The sequence below is a fragment of the Procambarus clarkii genome, chromosome 41, assembly GCF_040958095.1.
Source record: "Procambarus clarkii isolate CNS0578487 chromosome 41, FALCON_Pclarkii_2.0, whole genome shotgun sequence".
Taxonomy (NCBI): Eukaryota; Metazoa; Arthropoda; class Malacostraca; order Decapoda; family Cambaridae; genus Procambarus; species Procambarus clarkii.
Window position 1 is genome coordinate 20,421,856 of NC_091190.1, and position 11,053 is coordinate 20,432,908.

General features: G+C 37.2%; 1 protein-coding gene across 1 annotated transcript in view; it reads left to right on the forward strand.

The window, feature by feature from the left end:
- Nucleotides 1–9,722, forward strand: part of LOC123761103 (mannan endo-1,4-beta-mannosidase) — a 26,329-nt gene extending 16,607 nt beyond the window's left edge. Inside the window, exons 2-9 of the mRNA XM_045747047.2 lie at nucleotides 2,403–2,562; nucleotides 3,244–3,485; nucleotides 3,638–3,715; nucleotides 4,530–4,618; nucleotides 5,992–6,068; nucleotides 7,903–8,060; nucleotides 8,286–8,405; nucleotides 9,301–9,722. Coding sequence (XP_045603003.1) covers nucleotides 2,403–2,562; nucleotides 3,244–3,485; nucleotides 3,638–3,715; nucleotides 4,530–4,618; nucleotides 5,992–6,068; nucleotides 7,903–8,060; nucleotides 8,286–8,405; nucleotides 9,301–9,426 — 1,050 coding nt within the window. The 3' untranslated portion in view covers nucleotides 9,427–9,722. The remainder of the gene's footprint in view (nucleotides 1–2,402; nucleotides 2,563–3,243; nucleotides 3,486–3,637; nucleotides 3,716–4,529; nucleotides 4,619–5,991; nucleotides 6,069–7,902; nucleotides 8,061–8,285; nucleotides 8,406–9,300) is intronic.
- The last annotated feature ends 1,331 nt before the right edge of the window (nucleotides 9,723–11,053 follow it).

Below are 11,053 nucleotides of genomic sequence, written 5' to 3' on the forward strand. Positions count from 1 at the left end.
TTACCACTACACCACGGAGACTGGTAAAGAGATCATATATCCCCTTGTTTTCTATAATTCCCACACTTAACGTAGATTCATCCCTCCTTTTCCAAGTAATTTGGGGATTAAGCCCCAAGGGTTTAATGACTGATTAATTGGTCTAGACCCCGATTAATTGACGTTTTTGGTTAATGGTCTGGTGGTGGTAGCATAAGGAGATCCTTGAGTTTGCTAGAAGTCTAGTACGACGTCACACGGGCTGTAGAATCTTAGCCAATCGAGGGGCTAAGACCACGTGGCGTGGGACTCAGTTAAGAGTTAGCTCTGGGGTCCCTTGGAATTAAGTTAAGTAATTATAACAACGGGCGGGTAAAGTGTGGGAAAAACCTGCTGGGATTGATATAAGTGGAGACTACCAGGGATTTGTACTGAACTAAATTAAAAAATTACTGTCTGCAAATTAATTCAACTAAAATCTCTAGCTAGGGTTGTAAATCCTAGCTCCTCTTTTCCTAATGACAGATTGTGAGCTGTAAGGGACAGGTGGGGTGAATGAATTAGTTGATAGAAGTTCCAGTCCACCTGTAGACAGGGATTCTCATATCAGCTTGTATTTTATACAAGGATAAGATTTAATAAATTCAGTTATATGACTGAACACTGGCTCTGTTTAAATCAGGGATTTAAACATACATAGTCTAGCCTAGCACCATAACTATTAACAGCCAATATATTCTTATACTATAAACAACAATTAAAATTATAAAAGTATAATAAATAACTTTAAATGTAGTCTAAGTACTGTTACCTAAGTACTAAAAATTATATTCAATTAAATGAACTTATATGATAACTTAAAAAATAACTAAGCAAGCAATTGTTAACTTAATTTATATATTCAAGTATATATGCAATGTATTTATATTAAATTTATATGATTAGGTAAAGTCAGCTTGACTGAATCTCTTTCAACACCATGGACACCTATGGGGTTTTATTTACTTATTGCGGCTGAACCTTTTTTATGACACAATGGACACTCATGAGGTCTAGTGCTTGGATAAGGATTCTACTGCTGCTCTACTATATAAATAAACTTACGGAGATATGAGGCTTTGCCTCGCTTTATAACCGACAGACAGATTTATAGAATATTAAAGTCACACAAGCATACAATTGGCCAATTATATACACTAGTAACATGCAATATACTTCTCTGAATGCCGGTATGCCTGTCTGACAAGTGTGCCAGACTGATTAACTCTCTTGTCGCGAGTTTAAGCACGATATTTTATTTCTCAGCGTTGCTGTATGATGTACTAGTAGTGTTGCTACTTGGATTTTTCTTTAACTGTGTTGCAGAAGAATGATAGTTGATGGTGAAGGTGGAGCCAAGTCACTGTGTGCTTCACTCTACACTTATAGATATAAATGTTCTAGGGATATTCCTTTGTAGATATATTGTCCAGGTACTCCCCCAGTTCTAGAGAGTATTCACTGGTGATAAAGATAACTAGATAAGGTGTCCTAAGCCAAATAATGTTCGCTAAGGATCCGTCACACTTGTTCACTGTGTTGTAAACAAACGCGTAGTCACGCGAGGTATATCGTGGGCGCTTATTGCTCCCGAGATGCTCCTCCCTCTCCCTTGAGAGGTAGCTTTAATCAATATTGATTGATTATTTTTACAGTCTAGACTTATGATTGAGATAAGATGTGATTATAATATAATTAGATATAGGATTTAAAGATTATAAGTAGTACTTGATAGTACCACTGATTCTTATTAAGGATTCAATTTTTTATCTCTACCGGAAGCGATTAATGTTCCAATAGTTTTTTAATTAACAAATCCTTCTAGAAGTTTCTGGATCCTTGAAAGATCATGCACAAAGTCACGTAGGCATCAAGAGGGCCCTATGGCGTACGTGATCATAGTGGCATTGTCATCTAGGATCAAGCTGTATAATGAATCTATAATGATTCGGATATGATTTTGGTATGATTTGATATGATTTTCATACGATATAGATATGATATGGAAATAATATAGGAATTATACATTTCTTAGATGATTATTAGATATGGTGGGTAAAAATTTCCCACATAAAGGACAAAGTAGAGCCAATACGCATCCCGTGTTACAGGTTGTGCATTGCTTCAGTGCTTTTGCCTTGTAAAATGTGGTTGGACAAGTGGCCATCAGTCAGTGATGCAAGGCCTCTGATATCAAAGGCTTCAGGCTATTGAGGTCACGCGCCAGCAGTTCAAGCAGAGCAGGCTTAGAGTGAGGACCTGTGGTTGCCGATTATCCTGTGTTGCAAAATACTTACACTGTTACACCCCTACAAATACAACCAGAGGTGGTACCCCCCCCCTATATATCAGCAGATGTAAATCTTCCGCCCTTCTGTTGCCAGGTGTCTGGCAGGGATCTCATCTATGGAGACGAGAAGGTGTATCTGAACGGCTGCAACATCGCCTGGCACAACTACGCCTACGACTTTGGCAACGGCGTCTACGACGGTACTCTGGAGACCTGGGTGCAAGAGATTGGCAGCGCCGGTGGCAACTCCATCCGTAAGTACTTGTTCCATGTTCTGCCATGATAGGAGACTCCTCGTGGTCTGTCTGATGAAGACTTGAGACAAATTGATGGACAAGTTACAGTGTGTTAACCTATACCTCAACAATCTATTCACAACATTGGCTGGTTAAGTTTAGTTTACATTAAGGTTACACTTAGAAGAGTTCATCTATACAATTTGTTTGGATGTAATTTTTATGAGACAACTTACAATTCTTACGCAAATTAGTTGCACAGAAAATGTAGTCAATGGTAACTTCAATAGGATGGACTACGGTATGCAGCGACAATGAATTTTCCTTTTACATTGTTGATTAAAGAAAACTTTCAATTGTTTACGTTTAAGGGACTGGATGATGGTTTTCCCGTAAAATAAATGTTGGTTCTGCTTTTATTTTTTACTCTGATATACAGGGTGTTGATGTGAACCAGTACGAAGATTCAAATCAAAGTATTCAGTATGCACATTAATTAAAGATAAATGAACTCATAAATCATTTAAAATAAAAATTAAGTTAATTTAATTTTCGTTATAGGTGAACATTTGTAATTTATCTCTAAATTTGTTTTATGTGACGTCAATATTCTAAAGTTCATATAAGTTCCAATATGGATACGTTACCTTGTATATTGCAAAGCAATTTAGCCTAATTTTGTTAGTAAACTGGTGGCAGGTATATGGGTGCACGAGGAGGGTGACAACACCCCGAACTATGACGACAACGGCTTCGTCACCGCCTGCGACAGGACTGGTGACTTCGAAAACGATGTTCTCTCGCTGCTGGACGCTGCACAGGCGAACAACGTGCTGGTGGACTTGTGCATGTGGACCGGCGCTGGCATGAGGAACCAAAAAACCGAAGATATGATATATGACGACGCCAAGCTTGACTCATACATAGAGAACTGCCTCACTGTGAGTAATAATTTGGAATTCTTTTAGAAAAACCATACATAAGTGTGCTCATTGTGACTATCTGTTAATGCATTCACTGGTAAAGTTGCATTTTCGTAGTAAATTCATCTAAGTCTTAGAATACCAACGTCTATTCTATTTTTCATTTGCAGCCTCTGATGGAGAAGATCAAGGGGCACCCCGCTCTCGGGTCCTACGAGGCCATGAACGAGCCGGAGGGATTAGTGAAGGTGAGTGGCATTGGCAGTAGTTTGCTCGTTCATAGTGGTATCATGTCGACCAGATATTAGTGGTATTAAGTCTTATCCAGGAGACGAAGAAAGACAGTGTCTTCTTGAGATGTAACAGACTTACTACAGAAGACCACATTGGCTAGCTTGCTATAGAGGCTGAAGACCCACGTTGTAGCTAAAAAAAATCAACCCTGACACTACTATTCATGGGGATATAATTGGCCTATAGTTGTCTCCTATTGAGTTTTGATTGGCTAACTTTATTTAAGACTGTTAAAAAAAATTACTAGAGTGAACTTACATCAGTTTTCATTTTGCTCATTTATTACTCAGTCCATACCCATCCCGTTGTCCGTAATGGACCCCATACCCATCCCGTGGGCGGTATTTGGACCCCCATAACCATCCTCTGGGCTGTACTTTTACTCCATATCCATCCTATGGACGGTACTTGGACCCCATAACCATCCTGTGGGCTATAGTGGACCAAATCGTCCTCTCCCATAATATACGGCAGTATGACATTTTGATATAAATCATAGCGGCTAACAAACACTCACGTTTTCTATGCGTGATCGATTGGTTAGGTTCAGTTCGAGCATTTTAGCACACACTTTTCTGTCCGTTGTTGTAACTCTAGAGGAAGGGGTGGTCTGGCATTAGGCTACTGTAGTGACCCGAACACTGCAGTCTTATTAAGTGTTTGTATAATGCAGAGTTGTCTGTCATCTCTAAATCTTGTAGTTCCCGTTTTACACTGAAAAGTCAATTTTATTTGCGTGTTGCTTCACTGATGCCTGAAGTCTTACAGGTGGAGACCAACAGCGACCCGTGCTACGACACCACCAACATGGATTATCATGGCGCCGGCTGGGCTGGTAATAACATCCCCATGGAGAGGTGCGTTGAAAGACAGATATGGGGGGTTCTCTTATACAACCAGATTTCTTCATATCTCGCATAAAATAACGATTCAAATAACAAAAAGATATGAAGGGAAAACCAGTTAGGATTCAAATAAGTTTATTGAGGTATAAATACACACAAAGGGATGAGGTAGCTCAGTCTATTCTCACTCCGTTGACGATGGGGTGACGCTTCTTCGGGTGGAGTAGCCTAGGCTGCCGATTCTTGTCGTGGGGTGGGCTATGGTAGTGATTCTTCAGGTGGGTCAGGCTCGGATAGTTATTCTTCTGGTGGAGTAGGCTATGGACAGCGAGTACCGCTTGCTGTTTCCTTTCGGTAAGCTAGTCTAGATGCAGTTTTGTACTCGTTTCCAGTATCACGGGCCGTGCTTCTAAGAGATCAACTGGGTTACACTGTCACAATATTTCTGGAGATTTAGGTATGCTATATTTACTAGATTTCAGAATCCCAATAATTGTAAAAGTATTTAATAATTTTGAAATTTTGTTAGGCAGAATGTTTTTATTTTGGAACGCATGAGGTTAGTCTTTATTCAGGAGTGTTCCTCCAAAAACAGAATTGTTCTGTTTAATTATTATTCTGTTATTTTGTCTAATACCGATGTTAAGCAAATAGGACACAAGTTTAATGCACTTTTTCAGCCAACTTTCTTGAATATTGACGTGAAATTCGCTAATTCCAGTTATTTGGTTCCTTAATCCTCTTTAAAAATAATTTGTAATAATATAAAATATTATTTTAAAAATAATTTTAAAAAATATTAAAATAATTCTTTAATATTTTAGGGGATCGTAATGCAAGGTAATTACGAGCAGAAAACTTCAAGTCAGTATGATTATATAGCACTTGGAAAGGATATGAGAACAAGGATCTGGGATAGGACGGAGAGTAAATTTTTTGGTGCCCATACCGTACTTAGCTCTCCGTCCGGTGCCTGTGCCCGGACATTTCGGTCTGTCCTGGATAATGGTCCAATTGGTATTTAATTTTCAGGCACGTTAGTGTATCATCGCCTTTCAAAGGCGTTTGTTATTTGGGCATATGTGTATGGTTTTTAATTGTGAAGACCAAACACCTGGATAATAAACACTAACTCGTCAGGGATTCGACCTCGACGTACCTGAATGAACCTAAATGTAGCCATTCAAGAAATGCCTACCTGAACTCAATACATAAGGTTACAGCAGCATTCTCTTGTCCCAAACTTTGATACTTTGGTCGAGACTAAGATGTCAGGTCTCACAAAGGAGCAGTACCAGTCAGTAACGTAACTATTATATAGGTTGAAATTTTCATTAAGAATGTATTTTTCATTGTTTAACTATTCGCCTTATTTCCCTATACAGGTTGCTGAGGTTCATTGGTCGACAGAACCAGGCCGTCCACTCCATCGACCCGCAGACACTCACCACTATTGGCTCAAGTTATACAATATAATTTTTCTATGGATATTATATATATATATATATATATATATATATATATATATATATATATATATATATATATATATATATAATATATATTTTATATATATATATAAAATATATTATATATATATATATATAATATATTATATATATATATACTTTATATATATATATATATATATATATATATATATATACATTATATATATACTTTATATATATATATATATATATATATATAATATATATATATATATATATATAATATATATATATATATATATATATATATATATATATATATATATAATTTAAGTTTTCTTCAATCATTAATATATCCCTGTGTTTCTTAAAGAGCTCAAAGCTTCTAACATCCTTCTATACCAATGATTGAAAAAAAACTCTAGTGTAAATGAAGTAGTTAACGTACTTACAGCAATATGACCCTTCTCTGTAATAATAATAATAGTTGTCCAATCTTCACATATTCTTAGGTCCACGTTTGGTTTCTCATAGGGGCCCCCAACTGAGCTAAGTCGTTCTGATTCGTGAAGCCTCACGTATGCTACTCCCCTATCTATGCTGCTCCAGACGCATAGATATGGAGGAAAATCTAATTATATATATCCCGTTGCCAAGGACGCTAACGCTAACGCATATTCATTAATCAATTTGGTCCAAATCTCAAATGATATACTCTCAACTAGGGTACTGTACGTCCGATCTCCTCCGGCTTGTCTCTCCATCAGAGCCGTAGACGACCTGCAATTAAACTGTTGAAGGGAGATACTCGGTCTCTTCCTGAGCCACAGCGGTCACTGTGTCCTCTACATAAATCTTTTTCCCACATTGCAACTCACCAGGCTTGTTCTTCAACCAATAGTCACCTTTCCCAGTCACTACGAGTGGAAGTTTCGTTTCAATCTGCCAAATTTAGCCTCTATCGGGTTATCTGATCATGACGTCACATATCGCTCATATTTGAATAGAGGAAAAGTAGCCGTCCCACCTTCAGTTTGTTTACGGCATCAATATTGACGCAAAACGTTATAAAGCCTCGGTATGATATTAATAAAGCCTCGGTATGATATTAATATGAACACCACTCAAAATGCTCTACTACACACCCTGACACGAAAAAATTTGGACGAAAATAAGTTAATCATCTTCAATGAAATATGTTGCTAACGCGACGAGGCTAAGAGGATAACACAGGGCTCTGCACCGTTCAACAAAAACTTTCTCTTCACACGAGCTCCCTGAAGAACCTCGCAAAACTGGTTACAAATTTTAATAGTTTGCTTATCTTGTGTATTTACAAGTTACAATATATATTATTACACATTGCGCTAAAATGGTAAATGAAAACTTTTGCTTATATTGATGTTTGCTTGAGCTCAATAGCTTGATTAATATATTTGATCAAAGTGGATTCACCAAATCCTCCTCGAGCCAGTATGGCGCTTTATGGATTAATTTCCCCAATACGAACGCACAAATAAGAATAATTCCAGTTATCAGTAAAAGGAAACCAGGCTTATCGAGGTCCCCTTGGGACCAACTATTCTGATCTCCAGGATGCAATCCACAGCAATTACCTAACTCCTAGGTACCTATTTACTGCAAGATAAATCAGTGAAAGGTGAAAGGAAACGAGCCCAACCGTCTGTGTCCTACCGAGGGAATCGAACCTGAGACCCTCGATTGTGAGGTATTCCAATTTTAATGCAACTAAGGCTTCATTAAAATAACAAAAAGTAAAATATTAAATTTAAAAAGCATTTTTTAATATTAAAATCTAAGGATATGTGATGAATCCGTCCCCAGGCCAGGTCTACCAGAACGACGTCTTCCCCGTCACGCACAACTACTACTCTGACGAGTGTCTCAACCAGGCTGCTGGCGGCTCCGGCGCTGGGATTGACTTCTACCAGATGCACACCTACGACTGGCAAGGCGCCTGGATCACAGGCGACCCCTTCACTGTGAGTCTGTGTTCAGCCTGGCTGGTGTTCTTCCTTTAGTTAAACAGCAACCTGTTGCACAGTTGCCTACGTCCTCGGCTCACAACAATTAGACCGTGGTTTAATTAGACCGTTAAATTGTATAATTTCAGTAAGAATTCATAAATTAAAGGCTGACACGGTAGCTGTTTTATTATGACGCAATAAGGAACGTATATATCACAGGTGCTTCCTCTCTGGTTGCAGGTATTGCCTTCTGACTACAACCTCGACAAGCCGATATTGATCGGTGAATTTTCGTCTGCCTGTTCTGCCGGCACCCCGCTGGAAGACCTCTTGGATTACGCCTACACTGAAGGCTATACTGTAAGTGGGTACTTACCTATCACAGACTACCGGGAAGTGCTCTTTATGCCTCGCCTACTAGTGTTAGTTTAGCTCATTTATTATGCACCTTGTACCCATCTTGTGAGTGGTAGCGGAACATTTGACAGAGCCTACCCATTCCCATAGGTAGAGTAAAAATATTATAGAGGTATATTATTGGCTCAGGAACTTAACCCCAATATTCGTTTAGCTAACGTAGTAAAAGCATGATGATTTAATTACAAAGTTTGTTAACATACACATCAGCAGTCCAATAACAGTTTTGGTTATTTTAGCTTAATTCATACAAAGGTTAGTCATATAATTGGGGTTGATTTCATAATTTCCATATCTTTCTGTAAAACTTTATAATACAAAATGTTTATTTCATATTCTAATTTTTTTAAACAAAATGTGTCATTTTGCATGGTGTACATTTACTCTTCTCAGCTCAGATCACCTCTAGAATTATGTATTTGTTCTGAATTCCCCATCTCTTTTTGTGTTCATAAGAACAATTTATTTATTTGTCTGGAAAAATTACGCATAGCAATGTATACTGGTCAAAATTATTGAGTAGCCTAACCGTTAGAACTATTGAGCAGCCTAATAGTTAATACAACAATATAACTTTTTCATCTTTTCCCCGTAAGAGTTTTACCCACATCAATGGAATGTGAATAAACCGATAAGTTTACCCCGCTTTTCAGTGTATAAACGCTTACATTGGTCCTGAATGATGTTAGGTTATGAAGTATATTTGCCAGTTGGTCAGTAAGCTGTTGTGACGGCCCTAATAACCCTCCAGCAGTTAATAAGCTTTAAGCCCAACACTGAACACTGAGGTTCTGCTAAGTGTATAAATAATGTAGATTGGTTATTATGTCATTTTCAGGGTACTTGGACCTGGCATTATGCAGCTACTGGTGACTGCAGTGAGACTCGAGAACACCAGCTGGAGGGACTCCAATACATGTCTGACCGTACTGATCACGGCGTGATAGATTTTATAGTGGAATAGTTGAATATCTCCTGGTCTACATCTTAGGCTGTTGCCTGACTTCTGTACTCTAACACTAGTATTCTAAAAGATTGCTTGCCTAAGTTGAACACTCATTCCTATAATGTATTCAGCTATGATGTAATTAATATGAATTTTGTTCAATATTTTATAGCTAGGCCTTTTGTAAAAATTTTAACATAAATGGGAAAAATGTTTGTGTGTTATCTTGTGACGAGCGCAAACAGCTATGCCAGTAAAATGTCAACTTGAAATGTTCACTTAACTTTTAAGATAAATAAAAATTTTAGCACTTCTTTCAGTGTGTTTTACTTTTCTCTGCTCGTCATTGTTCCAAGTAAGGATCTCTTAAAATAATGTCCCTTCAATCCTTAGTGTACCTTTTACGAGATCTACTTATTTTGTAATGTTTTAGGGACCAAACACAGTCATTATACATCTTTTCTATCATTTATCCTCATGTATTTTCATGGTTTTTAAGATCCTTCATATGATATATATATATTTATAAATTGATTTTAATAAAATAAAACTAAGAAAAAAGCAATTAAATATGTTTTGACAGTGTAATCACCTTTATAAGTTCATGCCTATAAGATTAATCTCAGGAGGTCGTCAAAGTGAACGTTCACGAGAACAATACCATAATACCTCTTTCAATGGCATGTTCGCGGGAGGAATGATTGTTGATAACCTGAAACCTTGTGTAAGCAATTTTTATGGAGACACAATTTCCATGAACCCCAGGTCGCTTTAACTTGCACACCGGACCTTTATGCCAAACCATATCAAATGCTTCAACAATATCCAAGGCTAGCATCTGCCGCTTCCCCACAAGCAAGACACTTGTTCTAATTTACAGCCGTCTGTTAGAACAGGTTTAATGTTATTCTGTTTTATCTAAACACAAATTTCTTATTATTGGTACTATTGGCATTATTATATAATAATACTAATATTAATAATAATAATAACAATAATGATAATATTAATAATAATAATAATAACAATAATAATAATGATAATGATAATAATAATAGTTTATTTAAAAGTAAACATAAGAACATGATATAGTGCTTTTTCTTTATTTAATAATATACAATATAGAGGTTATATATACATCAATTTACAAGGTAAAAGACTACCTTACCTTACCTTGAGGTGCTTCCGGGGCTTAGTGTCCCGCGGCCCGGTCGTCGACCAGGCCTCCTGGTTGCTGGACTGATCAATCAGGCTGTTAGACGCGGCTGCTCGCAGCCTGACGTATGTACTACATAGACTACATTACATATAGTTTACGTATGTATGTACTACACGTATGTACTACATAGACTACATTACATATAGTTTACGTATGTATGTACTACACGTATGTACTACATAGACTACATTACATATAGTTTATATAATTCTCAGTAAAATACTTTTCATATCATTACATTAAACTACTTAATCCCAAATGCTATACTTATCCTGCCTCGCAAGAACTTCAGTATTTTGCCTACTAAGTAACCCTCCTGCCTGCCTAAAGTGTTTAATTATCTGTTACAAGAAATGCGTTTTCAAAATGCTGCTAGTATTTTTCCACATAATCATTATGATGTTTTTTCCTCGATATCTTGACCAT